Genomic DNA, 17,432 nt, shown 5'->3' with positions numbered 1-17,432 from the left:
GGAAACGGAGTTAAGAGGACAGATAGCAGCAGAATCAGATACTGGGCCAGCATGATAAGAAAAACAAAGTCACCAGACAACAAAGGTAGAAAAAATCATTTTATTTTCATTATAGTGTTTGGAATATGTCCACTTTGAGAAGCAGGTGCTAAACATTAAAAGTTTATATTTATTTACTTATTTATGGCATTTTATCCCACATTAAACATGAATTAGATTGGAACCTGGGATCATTTCATTTTATTTTTCCTGGAGAGAGTAATGCATTGCCTCCCCCCACCCCAGGCTCTCTCACCGGCCATAGCCAGCTCTGCAATTTTGAGGGGAGGTGGGGGGGGGGGCGCAGAGGTGGACCGGGGAGAGAGCCTGTTGTTAAACATTTACCAGCAAACCACTGTCTAGTGCCCACCCATCCAACCTGTTGGCCCACCCAAAAATTGACTTCTGGCTATGCCACTGTTATAAACTCTCTATTTTGTTCTCATTTTTCTACACTGTTTTGTACAATAGAGATGGCCAAATTCAGTGAGGATATCCTTTTTCCTGATGGGTTCATCTTAGCAGCTGTTGTAATGTGCCTTAGGAAGCCTGGTGTTATAAAATAAGATGGACTATATTGAAATTAAATGGAAGTAAAATTAAACTCGCCTTTCATTAGGGCACATGAAATCACATCTTCACAGGTCTGTTCTCAATCTAACCTTCTTGGGCTCCCCCACCTCCCGTTTCAAAACCACAGCCAGCCCCCCCCCCCCCCCCCCCCAATTCAAAGCCACGGCTCCTTCCCCAGCGGTTCTGAGCACTGAAAAAAAAGAGCTACCGGTATAGAACCACATGCGGTGACACTTACTCAAGGCTCACAGCCACGCTCTGCCGGAACGGCAGCAGGAAGTGTGTCACAGGGGTTGGGTCCGGGCAGAGCTGTCTGTGAGTCTGTGAGTGAGTGTTGCAGCACGTGGCTGTATACTGGCAGCTCTTTATTTTTTTTTTCTGTGCTCAGACCTGCTGGAGAAGGAGCCTTAGGAAGGTAGCGAATCGGGCAGGCAGCCAGGTAAGAAAAGAAGTGAGCGGATGGGGGGGGGGGGGGGGCGCGCTAGCAGGGAGAGGAAGATACAATTTCTTTTTGTGGCTGCCCCAAATTCGAGGTGGGCAGAATGTACTGACAGAGGAGGCAGAAGAAGGTCATGGTTGGGCTGAATTTTCGAAAGAGAAGGACGTCCATCTTCCGACACAAATTGGGAGATGGGCGTCCTTCTCTCAGGGTCGCCCAAATTGGCATAATCGAAAGCCGATTTTGGGCATCCTCAACTGCTTTCCGTCGCGAGGATGACCAAAATTCACAGGGGGGGGGGGGGTCGGCACCGTACCGAAGGCGGGACTGGGGCGTGATTTAGAGATGGGCGTCCTCGGCCAATAATGGAAAAAAGAAGGGCGTCCCTGATGAGCATTTGACCAACTTTACTCGGTCCATTTTTTTTCACAACCAAATGTCGAAAAGGTGCCCGAACTGACCTGATGACCACCGGAGGGAATCGGGGAAGACCTCCCCTTACTCCCCCAGTGGTCACCAACCCCCTCCCACCCAAAAAAAATGTTTTAAACATTTTTTCCAGCCTCTATGCCAGCCTCAAATGTCATACCCAGTTTCTTCACAGCAGTATGCAGGTCCCTGGAGCAGTTTTTAGTGGGTGCAGTGCACTTCAGGTAGGCGGACCCAGGCCCTTCCCCTCCTACCTGTTACACTTGTGGTGGTAAATGTTGAGCCCTCCAAACCCCACCAAAACCCACTGTACCCACATGTAGGTGCCCCCCTTAGGGCTTATGGTAGTGGTATACAGTTGTGTGGAGTGGGTTTGGGGGGGGGGGGTTGGAGAGCTCAGCACCGAAGGTAGGGGAGCTATGCAGCTGGGAGCAATATGTGAAGTCCACTGCAGTTCCCCCTAGGGCAGGGGTAGGCAACTCCGGTCCTCGAGAGCCACAGGCAGGTCAGGTTTTCAGGATATCCACAGTGAATATGCAGGAGGTAGATTTGCATACCATGGAGGCAGTGCTTGCAAATCTATCTCCTACATATTCATTGTGGATATCCTGAAAACCTGACCTGCCTGCGGCTCTCGAGGACCGGAGTTGCCTACCCCTGCCCTAGGGTGTTTGGTTGGTGTCCTGGCATGTGAGGGGGACCAGTGCACTACAAATGCTGGCTCCTCCCATGACCAAATGCCTTGGATTTGGTCATTTTTGAGATGGGCGTCCTCGGTTTTCATTATCGGCGAAAACTGAGGTCACCCATCTCTAAGGTTGACCTAAATGTTGAGATTTGGTCGTTTTTGAGATGGGCGTCCTCAGTTCCCATTATCGCCGAAAACCAATGATAACCATCTCAAAAACGACCTAAGGCCAACCTAAATTTCATGATTTGGGCGTCCCCGACCGTATTATCGAAACGAAAGGTTGATGCCCATCTTGTTTCGATAATATGGGATGCCCCACCCCTTTACGGGGCCATCCTGCGAGGACGTCCTCATGACAACTTGGGCGCCCCATTCGATTATGCCCCTCTTAGCCTCCCCAAGCCTCTTATACGAGGCGCCTATGTTCAGTTCTAACTGCTGCAGTCTGAATATAGGCCCCATTGTGAATAATACATTTAAATATTCAACTCAGCATGTGGCAGCAGTTTAAAAAAAAACAAATAGAATGTTAAAATTTTTTTGGAAAGGAATGAGTAATAAAATAGAGAATATCATAATAACAATCCAGACTTGCACAAAATAGTCAAGGTGCAGTTTACACCACTGAGTCATTACGATAGTCCATTTTATTCTCCATTCCTTTCCTAAGAAATCTTAAAGTCTGGAGAAGAGATATGATCACATCAACCAAAAAGGGTTTGTTGGCTTCTTACTCTCGAACCCCCTTTATCACTTTTTTTCCAGTCATTCGTCCCTTGTTTTCTCACTGACCACCAGTGCCTTCACTCTAACTTTCTAAAACTGAAATTGGTATGAGAATTACGTCTGTGGTTGGTGGAGAATTTACTTTGGACAGTGGTGCAGTCATAATTCAGGCTATTGCAATGACTTCTTTGTGGGCTTGTCCAAAAAAAACATTTGGCTTCATTACAGTCACTCTGTGTTGGTACTGGGGTATCTAGCTGGAGTGTGGCTACCCCTTTACCAAAGCAGTTTCATTGGCTCCCAGTGATAAGTTGGGTCCATTTCTAAGGGTTGACTGTGGTGTTTTGGGTCCTTTGTGGGACTTGGCTGAGCTCTTTACAGGATAAACTTTCTTGATATATTCCTGTGAGGAAGGGGAGGGGGTGATTATATTTATGAAATTGGTGAGGAAAGCTGTCCCAGTCTTGTGGAATATGTTTATTTAAGACATTTATACCCCACATTAGAAAATGACATGGGGACAGATCCCGAGGGGGTGTGGGATGTGGATGGAGACAGAGTCCGTGGGGACAGGGACAGACTTTGTCCCTGTTTCATTCTCTACTTTGAAGGCTGTTAATGAATTGGACAGTTATTTATGTTTGAGTGATGCAGGCGATGATGTTTTAATTTTTTGGAAAAACAAGCAAAAATGCTGGCCACAACTGGCAAAATTTGCATGAGGGATCCTGTACATTCCTGCTACCAGCACATCTTCTGAGAAGATATTTTCTATTGCAGGAAGGACTGTGGGAGACAGGAGAGCTAGACTGAATCCTGAGATTGTTGACGACTTCTTATTCATCCATAGATTAAAAAATTGTAATAGTACTCCATAGACAAATAAGAGAAGATAGTGGGCTGATATTCAGGCTATGGGAGTTGGACCAGCTAACTCCCGCATTCAGCACTAAGCCAGCCAAAGATATACCAGGTTTGGCCAGGAAATCTGGTTTAAAAATTGGCGGATAGCCAGTTCTATAGGCCGATAGGACCAGCTAGCCACTAACTGGGGATCAGCTACCTGCTCCAGCTTGCCGCAGTCCATCAGATCCAGCTTCTCCTTACTCGTTCCTGTCCATCTGCACCAGCTTGTTCCAATCCCTCCGCTCCAGTTGTTGCAGCCCGCCTGATCCAGCTTGTTCCGGCCCGCCTGATCCAGCTTCTCCCTGTTCGTTCCTGTCCATCTGCACCAGCTTGTTCCAGCCCGCCTGCTAGCTTGTCAGCCATTGACTTACTTGCCTGCTAACTTATCAGCCATTGACTTACCTGCTCTCCAGTCCATCAATTCCTTCAATTCTCCCTGCTCATCCCTATCCATCTGCACCAGCTTGCTCCAGCCTGCCTGCCAGCTTATCAGCCATTGACTTACCTGCTCTCCAGTCCATCAATTCCACCAATTCCAAGCCTCCAATCCTGCTTTTCTGCTCCATCTGACTCATACCTCAGTCACTACACATACACCTGTTACACCTCAATCACTACTTATGGCCCCTGTCCACATTCTCTTCCTTGCCCTGTCCCTTCCTAATCTTTTTCCCCTACCCCTACCGCTGCCTACCACTGGAAATCATTGCCCACCCATGTCTCCTCCCGTCCTGCTCGCTACGGCAATACCCTTTTCACCCCCATCCCTCACCACCTCACCATCTCTCTTGTCCCCCTCCTCCTTCCTAGCTCTTAACCTTCAACACTTCCTTCCTGCCATTATCCCATCACCATTCCTCCTAAGTGCATCCCGTCTTCGTCGCCTTCGTCGCCCGACCTCCACCACCCTCCTCCGCACTCTCTTGCTCCTCCTCTTGCTATCCGCGGGAGACATTAATCCTAATCCAGGCCCCCCTCACCTGTCCTCCTCCTATCCATGCAAATGATTCCGTGATGTCTCCAATCTCGTCTCTATTCCCCTCCTTCCCCCCCTCCTCCCTCCCCTTCTCATGTGCCCTATGGAATGCCCACTTGGTCTGCAACAAACTGCCCTTCACCCACGATCTCTTCATCTCTTGTTCCCTTCAACTGCTCGCCCTAACTGAAACCTGGCTCTCCCCTGATGACTCTGTCTCAGTAGCGGCCCTCTGCCATGGAGGTTATCTCTTCTCCCACACTCCCCGCCCAGCTGGCCACGGTGGAGGCGTCGGGCTTCTACTCTCGCCCTCCTGTAGTTTCCAACCCCTCCTCCTACCGCAGTCTCACTGCTTCTCATCCTTTGAAGCACACTCCATCTGGCTATTCTACCCATTGCCACTCAGAGTGGCAGTCATTTACCGCCCCCCTAATAAATCCCTCTCTTCCTTCCTCACCGACTTTGATGCCGGGCTTTCCGTTTTTCTCGAACCCTCATCTCCGTCCCTCATTCTCAGAGACTTTAACATACACATTGATGACCAATCCGACCCTCACGCTTCTCAGTTCCTCACTCTAAATCCTCCTTCAACCTCCAGCTATGCTCCACCACCCCTACTCACCGAGACGGCCATTGTCTTGACCTTGTCCTCTCCTCTTCCAGCTCTCCCTCCAATTTCCACGCTTCAGCTCTTCCTCTCTCCGATCATCACCTGATCACCTTCACACTCCTTCACCCCCCCCCCCCCCCACAGCCCCGTCCAACTCTAACCACTACCTCCAGGAATCTCCAGGCTATTGACCCTCCCACCCTATCCTCTAGTATTTCTAATCTCCTCCCCTCCATCATGTCCTCCGAGTCTGTCGATAAGGCTGTCTCCGCTTACAATGCCACTCTCTCCTCTGCTCTGGACACCCTTGCACCATCCACCTCCCGTCCCACTAAGTGTACTATTCCCCAGCCATGGCTGACCCCTTGTATCCGTTACCTTCGCTCCTGCGCCCGATCTGCTGAACGCCTCTGGAGGAAATCCCGCACCCATTCAGATTTCCTTCACTACAAATTCATGCTATCCTCTTTCCACTCCTCCCTATTCCTTGCCAAACAGGATTATTACACCCAATTGACCAATTCTCTCAGCTCCAACCCCCGCCGTCTCTTTGCCACCCTTAACTCCCTCCTCAAAGTGCCCTCAGCTCCCACCCAACCCTCGCTCTCTCCTCAATCACTGGCCGATTACTTCCACGACAAGGTGCAAAAGATCAACCTTGAGTTCACTACCAAGCCATCTCCTCCTCTTCACCCTTCAACCCTCTCCCTCAACCAATCAACCCAGGCCTCCTCCTCCTTCTCCTCCTTTCCCAACATCACCGAGGAGGAAACCGCTCACCTTCTTTCCTCCTCGAAATCCACCACCTGCTCTTCTGATCCCATCCCCACCAACCTACTTAACATCATCTCCCCTACTGTCACCCCCGCCATCTGTCATATCCTCAACCTCTCTCTCTCCACTGCAACTGTCCCTGACACCTTCAAACACGCCGTAGTCACACCTCTCCTCAAAAAACCATCACTTGACCCTACCTGTCCCTCCAACTACCGCCCCATCTCCCTCCTACCCTTCCTCTCCAAAGTACTTGAGCGCGCGCCGTTCACAGCCGCTGCCTTGATTTTCTCTCCTCTCATGCTATCCTCGATCCACTTCAATCCGGTTTTCGCCCTCTACACTCGACAGAAACAGCACTCTCTAAAGTCTGTAATGACCTGTTCCTTGCCAAATCCAGAGGCCACTACTCCATCCTCATCCTCCTCGATCTATCCGCCGCTTTTGACACTGTCAATCATGATCTACTTCTTGCAACACTATCCTCATTTGGGTTCCAGGGCTCTGTCCTCTCCTAGTTCTCCTCCTATCTCTCCCACCGCACCTTCAGAGTCCACTCTCATGGATCCTTCTCCACCCCCATCCCGCTATCTGTTGGTGTTCCCCAGGGATCTGTCCTTGGACCCCTTCTCTTCTCAATCTACACCTCTTCCCTGGGCTCCCTGATCTCATCTCATGGTTTCCAGTATCATCTCTATGCTGATGACACCCAGCTGTATCTCTCCACATCAGACATCACCGCGGAGACCCAGGCAAAGGTATCAGCCTACTTATCTGACATTGCTGCCTGGATGTCCAACCGCCACCTGAAACTGAACATGTCCAAGACCGAGCTCATCATCTTTCCACCAAAACCCGCTTCTCCTCTTCCTCCACTTTCTATCTCAGTTGATAACACCCTCATCCTCCCCGACTCATCTGCCCGCAACCTCGGAGTCATCTTCGACTCCTCCCTCTCCTTCTCTGCGCATATCCAGCAGATAGCCAAGACCTGTCGCTTCTTCCTCTTTAACATCAGCAAAATTCGCCCTTTCCTCTCTGAACACACCACCCGAACTGTCGTCCACGCTCTCATTACCTCTCGCCTTGACTATTGCAACTTACTCCTCACCGGCCTCCCTCTCAGCCACCTATCCCCCCTTCAATCTGTTCAGAACTCTGCTGCACATCTTATATTCCGCCAGAACCGATATACTCATATCACCCCTCTCCTCAGGTCACTTCACTGGCTTCCAATCAGATACCGCATTCAGTTCAAGCTTCTCCTTCTTACCTACAAATGCACTCAGTCTGCTGCCCCTCACAACCTTTCTACCCTCATCTCCCCCTATGTTCCCGCCCGAAACCTCCGTTCACAGGACAAATCCCTCCTCTCATTACCCTTCTCCACCACCGCCAACTCCAGACTCCGCTCATTCTGCCTCGCCTCACCCTATGCTTGGAACAAACTTCCTGAGCCCTTACGCCAAGCCCCCTCCCTGCCCATCTTCAAGTCCCTGCTTAAAGCCCACCTCTTCAATGCTGCGTTCGGCACCTAACTCTTTCAGGAAATCCAGACTGCCCCAATTTGACTGCCCCTATCAGACTGACTGCTCACGTGTCCTTTAGATTGTAAGCTCTTTGAGCAGGGACTGTCCTTCTATGTTAAATTGTACAGCGCTGTGTAACCCTAGTAGCACTTTAGAAATGTTAAGTAGTAGTAGTAGTAGTATATTCAGTGGGGGCTAACTGGTTATCCCCTGCTAAATATCGGCGAATAGCCAGTTAAGCGCTATTTTAACCGGTCAGTAGCTGTTCTGACTGGTTAAATAGCACTGAATCTCTGGGGGATTGTTCATAAGTGATATGCAAGATAACATGCAAGTTAATTAATCCTGGAATTCATAAACCATTGAAGAGTCTGTGGAAGGAGAGGGAGGAGTCGAAGATGACTCCAAGGTTGCGGGCAGATGAGACGGGGACGATGAGGGTGTTGTCAACTGAGATAGAGAGTGGAGGGAGAGGAGAAGAGGATTTGGGTGGGAAGACAATAAGCTCGGTCTTGGCCATGGTCAGCTTCAGTTGGTGGTTGGACATCCAGGCAGCAATGTCGGACAAGCAGGCCAATACTTTGGCCTGGGTTTCCACAGTGATGTCAGGTGTGGAGAGGTAAAGCTGGGTGTCATCAGCATAAACATGGTACTGGAAACCATGAGATGAGATCAGCGAGCCCAGGGAAGAGGTGTAGATTGAAAAAAGAAGGGGTCCAAGTACAGATCCTTGAGGAACTCCAACAGAGAGCGGGATTGGGGTGGAGGAAGAGCCATGAAAGTGTACTCTGAAGGTGCGGTGGGAGAGATAAGAGGAGAACCAGGAGAGGACAGAGCCCTGGAACCCAGGGACTGTACAAGGAGTCTTAGGATCTTGCTGGGGAATTTATGGTTACAGGTAGACTATTTTACATTTCATAAAAATTTTAAAACCTGGAAACTGATATTCAGTGGGAGATGACCAGGTAGGAGAGGTTCCATATTTTCAGTGGCACATAGAGAGTGCTGCTGAAAATCCAGGGAGACTGTCACAGCTCTATCTGTTTACTGCCATGGTGGTCTGGGGTTGGAGTGGGCGTAAACTTATAAGTTATCTAGATACTGTTGATTTTCAATACCAGTGCCCCAATAACTATTTGACAAGTGAGGCCACAGAAATAACTCCCTATCAGCTGACATCTGGATAACTTGTGGCAACCATGCAGACTCAGATACTTAATGCTGGTGTCCAGATATGCATAAGGACATAAGAGTACTCATACTGGGTCAGACCAATGGTCCATCTAACCCAGTATCCTGCTTCCGACAGTGGCCAATCCAGGTCACATGTACATGGCAGGAACCCAAATAGTAGCAACATTCCCTGTAGAATCTCAAATAACAGCAACATTCCAGAATCCCAAACAATAACAAGATTCCAGAATCCCAGATAGTAGTAACATTCCATGCTACCAATCCCAGAGCAAGCAGTGGCTTCCCCATGTCTGTCTCAAGAGCAGACTATGGACTTTTCCTCCAGGAACTGTCCAAACCTTTTTTAAACCCAGATACTCTAACCACTGGTACCGCATTCTCCAGTAAAGAGTTCCAGAGCTTAACTGTTCGTTGAGTGAAAAAAATATTTCCTCCTATTGGTTTTAAAAGTATTTCCATATCACTTCCTTGTGTGTCCCCTAGTCTTTGTACTTTTGGAACGAGTAAAAAGTCGATTTACTTCTACTCGTTCTACACCACTAGACCTCAATCATATCTCCCGTCAGCCATCTCTATTCCAAGCTGAAGAGCCCTAACCTTTTTAGCCTCTTCTCATATGGGAGCAGTTCCATCCCCTTTACCATTTTGGTTGCTCCTCTTCTTTGAACCTTTTCTAATTCTGCTATATCTTTTTTGAGATACAGCGACCAGAACTGAATATCCAGGTCAAATTCAGCCCACCACAGTCAGCACCTTAAAAATTGATGGACAGTATCGGTGGAAGACAGGGCCCTTGGTTTTTTCCTCCAGTATGTTGCATGAACCAAAGGAGCTGGAGGTAGATGACGGTATGGTGGAAAGGAGATGCTGAAGGAGTGGGGTGGCTGAAGACTGATAGAGGTGCTGTTGATGGGGGTGTTGAATGTGATGTTTGTTTGTGTCATGTAAAATGTCTTGAGTCACTTAGGAACAGTAAATGGTATTTAAAAGTTTTAAATAAATACATTTCCTATAGGAGACCACCAACACCATTTCTGTATGGCCTAGGTAGCAGTGGTCACCTTCTTAACAGCAACGCACCCATCTCTAACCCCCTCCCCTCTGTCCATCATTGAAAATCACTGTGTTGCCCTCTCAAGAAAGATATCTGAAGGTCACCTCCAGCCCTGGACTTAAGCAAAACACTGCTTTATTCTCCCAGGCCCTCTGGCTAATCTTAATTACTGCTGCATTTTGCTAAGTATATGGAATCTAATTTTTTTTTCTGCATATATCTTTTTAATCCCTTCAGGGAATGAAGCCAGACAGCTTCTACAAAGTGAAGGTCCCTGAGCTGAAAGAGATCATTGAGGGCTGCATTCGAATGAACAAGAGCGAAAGGTATATATTAACGTGTGTGAGTCAGGCCTCCTGAGGTGCAGCACAGTTTCACTGTTGGTCCGAATTTGAAGCTCTTGCAAGTAATGTGGAGCTCAGAGGGAGAGGGGAGACACCTTAAGGTTGATTACCACTAGTAAAATGGCAGTTTGCAACATTGTTCGATTTCTGTTTTAAACAAGTATTGACAATGAGTGTGACTATGCTACCACCAAAATTATAAACCTCTCTTCCTTGATTGTGTCACACTGCTCCAGTTGTGAAGCCAGTATTTGATCATGATGGAGTGGAGGAGTAGCTTGATGGTTAGTGCCTCGGGCTTTGATCCTGGTAACCTGGGTTCAACTCCCACTGCAGATCCTTGTGACCTTGGGCAAGTCACTTAACCCTCCATAGCCCCGGGTACAAATAAGTGCCTGTATATACCATGTAAACCTACAGAAAGGTGGTGTATCAAGTCCAATTTCCCTTTCCCTATTTGAGATTCTACAGCAAAGGTAGCCCACAACGGCGGTGGCGGGGGAGGGTTGACCCTCAGGGGGAGGAATGCTGGCTTCGGCCTAACCCCTGGTAAGCCTTTCCTCAGCTGAGAGGTGCCCACCTCTACCACCGGCGGGGGAGGGTTGACCCTCAGGGGGAGGAATGCTGGCTTCGGCCTAACCCCTGGTAAGCCTTTCCTCAGCTGAGAGGTGCCCACCTCTACCACCGGCTGCCTTTCAGGTGCTGTGGAGGACTTGCAGCTCATCTGCATATTCTTACAGCCTTCTCCGGGGTGACACCCAGGTCCACCCCGATCCACTCAGGGCCTCCGCTCTAGGTGCCCAGCGCTCCCACCAGGTGCTGTGGAGGACTTGCAGCCCTTCTGCATTTCCTCACAGCTGTATCCGGGGTGACTCCAGTTCCACCCCGATCTTCCCAGGGCCTTCTCTCCAAGTGCACAGAGTTTCCAGGTGCTTTTTGGCTAGGATCAGGTGACCCTCAGGGGGAGGAATGCTGGCTTCGGCCTAACCCCTGGTAAGCCTTTCCTCAGCTGAGAGGTGCCCACCTCTACCACCGGCTGCCTTTCAGGTGCTGTGGAGGACTTGCAGCTCATCTGCATATTCTTACAGCCTTCTCCGGGGTGACACCCAGGTCCACCCAGGTCCACCCCGATCCACTCAGGGCCTCCGCTCTAGGTGCCTAACAGCGCGCGGGGCATTTTTCTCTTTGTATCTAATCTTTTTCCAGTTGCTAAAGTACCTTAATCGTTTATGGCCCCTATTCACATTCTCTTCCTAGCTCTGTCCCTTCCTAATCTTTTCCCTCACCCCCTACCTCTCTCCGCTACAGGAACTTACTTCCCATCCATTGACTTCATCACCTCACCTTCTCTCCTACCCTCTTCCTCCCTCTTGGCTTTTAATCTCCGTCTCTTTCTTCCCTCCATTTTGCCTTCCCCATTCCACCTAAATACCTCTCGCCTTCGACGCCTTCGTGGCCACACCTCTCCTACTCTCCTCCGCTCTCTTTTACTCCTTCTCTTACTCTCAGCTGGTGACATCAATCCCAATCCTGGCCCTCCTCACCAACTATTATCCAAACTCTACAGATCTCACCGTGACCTCTCTAACCTCATCTCTATTCCTCTACTCCCCTCCTCTTCTCTGCCCTTCTCTTGCGCCCTATGGAATGCCCGCTCTATCTGTAACAAACTCCCCTATATTACTACTACTACCACTACTACTATTTAGCATTTCTATAGCGCTACAAGGCATACGCAGCGCTGTACAAACATAGAAGAAAGACAGTCCCTGCTCAAAGAGCTTACAATATCCAGGACCTCTTTATCTCGCGTCACCTCCATCTGCTCGCCATAACAGAAACCTGGCTCTGCCCTGATGACTCTGCTTCAGTCGCAGCCCTGTGCCATGGCGGTTATCTATTTTCACATACTCCTCGCCCTGCTGGCCGTGGGGGCGGTGTTGGACTACTTCTCTCTCCCTCCTCCAGATTTCAACCCCTTCTTCCACCTCAATCTCACTGTTTTTCCTCCTTTGAAGTCCACTCTATCCGCCTTTTCTCTCCTCTGCCTCTTCGAATAGCGGTCATTTATCGTCCCCCCTGATAAGTCCCTTTCATCCTTTCTCAGTGACTTTGACGCCTGGCTTGCCTTCTTCCATGATCCTTCCTCCCCCTCTCTCATCCTTGGTGACTTTAATATTCCTGCTAATGATCCTTCCAACTCTTATATTTCCAAGTTACTCGCTTTAACGTCGTCCTTTAATCTCCAACTATGCTCCACCTCCCCCACTCATCAAAATGGTCACTGTCTTGATCTCATCTTCTCCTCCAACTGTTCACCTTCTAGTTTCCTTGCCTCTGATCATCCCTCCTCTGATCACCATCTTATAACTTTCACACTTAAATCTCCTCCCTCCCAGTCCCGTCCTATCCTATCTAATTTATCTAGGAATCTTCACGATATTGACCCTTCATCTCTATCCTCCCATGTTTCAAACCTCCTCTCTACTGTGGCACCATCCACGTCTGTCAACGAGGCTGTTTCTTCTTACAACAATACTCTATCCTCTGCCTTAGACACTCTTGCACCTTTGATGACCCGCCCTGTAAGGCGTACAAAACCCCAACCTTGGCTGACTTCTAATATCCGCTACCTACGTTCCTGTACCTGCTCCGCCGAACGCCTCTGGCGGAAATCTCAGGCCCTTGCTGATTTCTTACACTTTAAGTTCATGCTGACCTCCTTCCAATCTGCTCTTTTACGTGCCAAACAGGATTATTATATCCAACTGACCAACTCTCTTGGCTCTAATCCTCGACTTCTCTTCACCACATTGAACTCTCTCCTCAAAGTGCCCCCTCCCCCAACTCCCCCTTCATTATCTCCTCAGACCCTTGCTGAATTCTTTCACAACAAGGTTCAAAAGATAAACCTTGCTTTCTCTACCTCACCAGCTCTCCCTCCACTAGTCCGTTCCCCTCTCTCTCCTTCCCCTCATTCCCTTTCCTCCTTTCCTGAAGTTACTATTGAGGAAACTACACTTCTCCTTTCTTCCTCAAAATGTACCACCTGTTCCTCTGATCCCATTCCCACCCACCTTCTTAATGCCATCTCTCCTACTCTTATTCCTTTTATCTGTCACATTCTCAACCTCTCACTTTCCACTGCGACTGTCCCTGCTGCCTTTAAACATGCTGTGGTCACACCTCTCCTTAAGAAGCCTTCACTTGACCCTACTTGTCCCTCTAATTACCGACTCATCTCCCTCCTTCCTTTTCTCTCCAAATTACTTGAGCGTGCTGTTCACCGCCGCTGCCTTGATTTTCTCTCCTCACATGCTATTCTTGACCCATTACAATCTGGTTTTCGCCCTCTCCACTCAACCGAAACTGCGCTTACTAAAGTCTCCAATGACCTATTACTGGCTAAATCCAGAGGTCAATATTCCATCCTCATTCTTCTTGATCTTTCCGCTGCTTTTGACACTGTCGATCACAGCATACTTCTCGATACCCTGTCCTCACTTGGATTCCAGGGCTCTGTCCTTTCCTGGTTCTCTTCCTACCTCTCCCTCCGCACCTTTAGTGTTCACTCTGGTGGATCCTCTTCTACTTCTATCCCTCTGCCTGTCGGCGTACCTCAGGGTTCTGTTCTTGGTCCCCTCCTCTTTTCTATCTACACTTCTTCCCTTGGTTCATTAATCTCATCCCATGGCTTTTCCTACCATCTCTATGCTGATGACTCCCAAATCTACCTTTCTACCCCTGATATCTCACCTTGCATCCAAACCAAAGTTTCAGCGTGCTTGTCTGACATTGCTGCCTGGATGTCTCAACGCCACCTGAAATTAAACATGACCAAAACCGAGCTTCTCATTTTTCCCCCCAAACCCACCTCCCCACTCCCCCCGTTTTCTAATTTGGTTGATGGCTCTCTCATTCTCCCTGTCTCCTCAGCTCGAAACCTTGGGGTCATCTTTGACTCTTCTCTCTCCTTCTCTGCTCATATCCAGCAGACCGCCAAGACCTGTCGTTTCTTACATAAGTACATAAGTACATAAGTAGTGCCATACTGGGAAAGACCAAAGGTCCATCTAGCCCAGCATCCTGTCACCGACAGTGGCCAATCCAGGTCAAGGGCACCTGGCACGCTCCCCAAACGTAAAAACATTCCAGACAAGTTATACCTAAAAATGCGGAATTTTTCCAAGTCCATTTAATAGCGGTCTATGGACTTGTCCTTTAGGAATCTATCTAACCCCTTTTTAAACTCCGTCAAGCTAACCGCCCGTACCACGTTCTCCGGCAACGAATTCCAGAGTCTAATTACACGTTGGGTGAAGAAAAATTTTCTCCGATTCGTTTTAAATTTACCACACTGTAGCTTCAACTCATGCCCTCTAGTCCTATTATTTTTGGATAGCGTGAACAGTCGCTTCACATCCACCCGATCCATTCCACTCATTATTTTATACACTTCTATCATATCTCCCCTCAGCCGTCTCTTCTCCAAGCTGAAAAGCCCTAGCCTTCTCAGCCTCTCTTCATAGGAAAGTCGTCCCATCCCCACTATCATTTTCGTCGCCCTTCGCTGTACCTTTTCCAATTCTACTATATCTTTTTTGAGATACGGAGACCAGTACTGAACACAATACTCCAGGTGCGGTCGCACCATGGAGCGATACAACGGCATTATAACATCCGCACACCTGGACTCCATACCCTTCCTAATAACACCCAACATTCTATTTGCTTTCCTAGCCGCAGCAGCACACTGAGCAGAAGGTTTCAGCGTATCATCGACGACGACACCCAGATCCCTTTCTTGATCCGTAACTCCTAACGTGGAACCTTGCAAGACGTAGCTATAATTCGGGTTCCTCTTACCCACATGCATCACTTTGCATTTGTCAACATTGAACTTCATCTGCCACTTGCACGCCCATTCTCCCAGTCTCGCAAGGTCCTCCTGTTATCGTTCACATTCCTCCTGCGACTTGACGACCCTGAATAATTTTGTGTCATCGGCGAATTTAATTACCTCACTAGTTATTCCCATCTCTAGGTCATTTATAAATACATTAAAAAGCAACGGACCCAGCACAGACCCCTGCGGGACCCCACTAACTACCCTCCTCCACTGAGAATACTGGCCACGCAATCCTACTCTCTGCTTCCTATCTTTCAACCAGTTCTTAATCCATAATAATACCCTACCTCCGATTCCATGACTCTGCAATTTCTTCAGGAGTCTTTCGTGCGGCACTTTGTCAAACGCCTTCTGAAAATCCAGATATACAATATCAACCGGCTCCCCATTGTCCACATGTTTGCTTACCCCCTCAAAAAAATGCATTAGATTGGTGAGGCAAGACTTCCCTTCACTAAATCCGTGCTGACTTTGTCTCATCAGTCCATGTTTTTGTATATGCTCTGCAATTTTATTCTTAATAATAGCCTCCACCATCTTGCCCGGCACCGACGTCAGACTCACCGGTCTATAATTTCCCGGATCTCCTCTGGAACCCTTCTTAAAAATCGGAGTAACATTGGCTACCCTCCAGTCTTCCGGTACTACACTCGATTTTAGGGACAGATTGCATATTTCTAACAGTAGCTCCGCAAGTTCATTTTTTAGTTCTATTAATACTCTGGGATGAATACCATCAGGTCCCGGTGATTTACTACTCTTTACAACATCCGTAAAATCCGCCCCTTTCTTTCCGAGCACTCTACCAAAACCCTCATCCACACCCTTGTCACCTCTCGTTTAGACTACTGCAATCTGCTTCTTGCTGGCCTCCCACTTAGTCACCTCTCCCCTCTCCAGTCGGTTCAAAACTCTGCTGCCCGTCTCATCTTCCGCCAGGGTCGCTTTACTCATACTACCCCTCTCCTCAAGACCCTTCACTGGCTCTCTATCCATTTTCGCATCCTGTTCAAACTTCTTCTACTAACCTATAAATGTATTCACTCTGCTGCTCCCCAGTATCTCTCCACACTCGTCCTTCCCTACACCCCTTCCCGTGCACTCCGCTCCATGGATAAATCCTTCTTATCTGTTCCCTTCTCCACTACTGCCAACTCCAGACTTCGCGCCTTCTGTCTCGCTGCACCCTACGCCTGGAATAAACTTCCTGAGCCCCTACGTCTTGCCCCATCCTTGGCCACCTTTAAATCTAGACTGAAAGCCCACCTCTTTAACATTGCTTTTGACTCGTAACCACTTGTAACCACTCGCCTCCACCTACCCTCCTCTCTTCCTTCCCGTTCACATTAATTGATTTGATTTGCTTTCTTTATTTATTTTTTGTCTATTAGATTGTAAGCTCTTTGAGCAGGGACTGTCTTTCTTCTATGTTTGTGCAGCGCTGCGTATGCCTTGTAGCGCTATAGAAATGCTAAATAGTAGTAGTAGTAGTAGTAGGGTTGGTGGCGGGAGGGGGGTTGAGAGGGTCGTCGGCAGCAGGGGGGTTGAGAGGGTCGTTGGCAGGGGTCGTCAAAGTTGGTGGTGGTGGTGGCGGCGGGGGAGGGGGGTCAACAATGGTGAAGGGGGGTTGGCGGTGCCGGGGGGGGGGGGCTAAAATGTGCCCCCTCACCTCGGGCTCTGGACCCTCCTCCTGCTGAAGTCTGGCTACACCCCTGCACTAAGGGGAGGGGAGGATAGGATGCCCACCTGTCCGCCAGCCTGCCCATTCATCCGCAAATCCGGACAAACAGGCAGGCTGGCATACCCGCCCGGTTGTCCGGCCATGTCTTCAAAAAGAAGACATGTCCGGGTAAAACCAGACATATGGTAACCCTATGCTTGACAGACCATTTAAACCAGAGTATAGAGCATCACTTTCAGAAGACTCAGAACTCTTGAAACAGTATTTTAATGCAGCATCTTTAATGCAGTATTCAAACAAGGAAAGTAACTTACAGTTCAAATATTCTGCACAAGAGTTTTGTCTTGGAAACTGGGAGTCTGTTCTCAACCAGCTCTCTCACCATTCAAGAGAAGCTGGGAGGTTTCAGCAACATGCTACTACTACCACTACTATTTAGCATTTCTATAGCGCTACAAGGCATACACAGCGCTGCACAAACATAGAAGAAAGACAGTCCCTGCTCAAAGAGCTTACAATCTAATAGACAAAAAATAAAGTAAGCAAATCAAATCAATT

General features: G+C 48.6%; 1 protein-coding gene across 1 annotated transcript in view; it reads left to right on the top strand.

The window, feature by feature from the left end:
- WNK4 (WNK lysine deficient protein kinase 4) overlaps positions 1-17,432 on the top strand; it is a 443,184-nt gene that overhangs the window by 316,200 nt on the left and 109,552 nt on the right. The window contains exon 6 of the mRNA XM_030220935.1: positions 10,178-10,266. Within this exon, the coding sequence (XP_030076795.1) occupies positions 10,178-10,266 (89 nt within the window). The remainder of the gene's footprint in view (positions 1-10,177; positions 10,267-17,432) is intronic.

This window comes from Microcaecilia unicolor, chromosome 12, assembly GCF_901765095.1.
Source record: "Microcaecilia unicolor chromosome 12, aMicUni1.1, whole genome shotgun sequence".
NCBI classification, from domain to species: Eukaryota; Metazoa; Chordata; class Amphibia; order Gymnophiona; family Siphonopidae; genus Microcaecilia; species Microcaecilia unicolor.
Note: the sequence above shows the minus strand (reverse complement) of the source record. Positions and strands in the feature narration are given on the sequence as shown.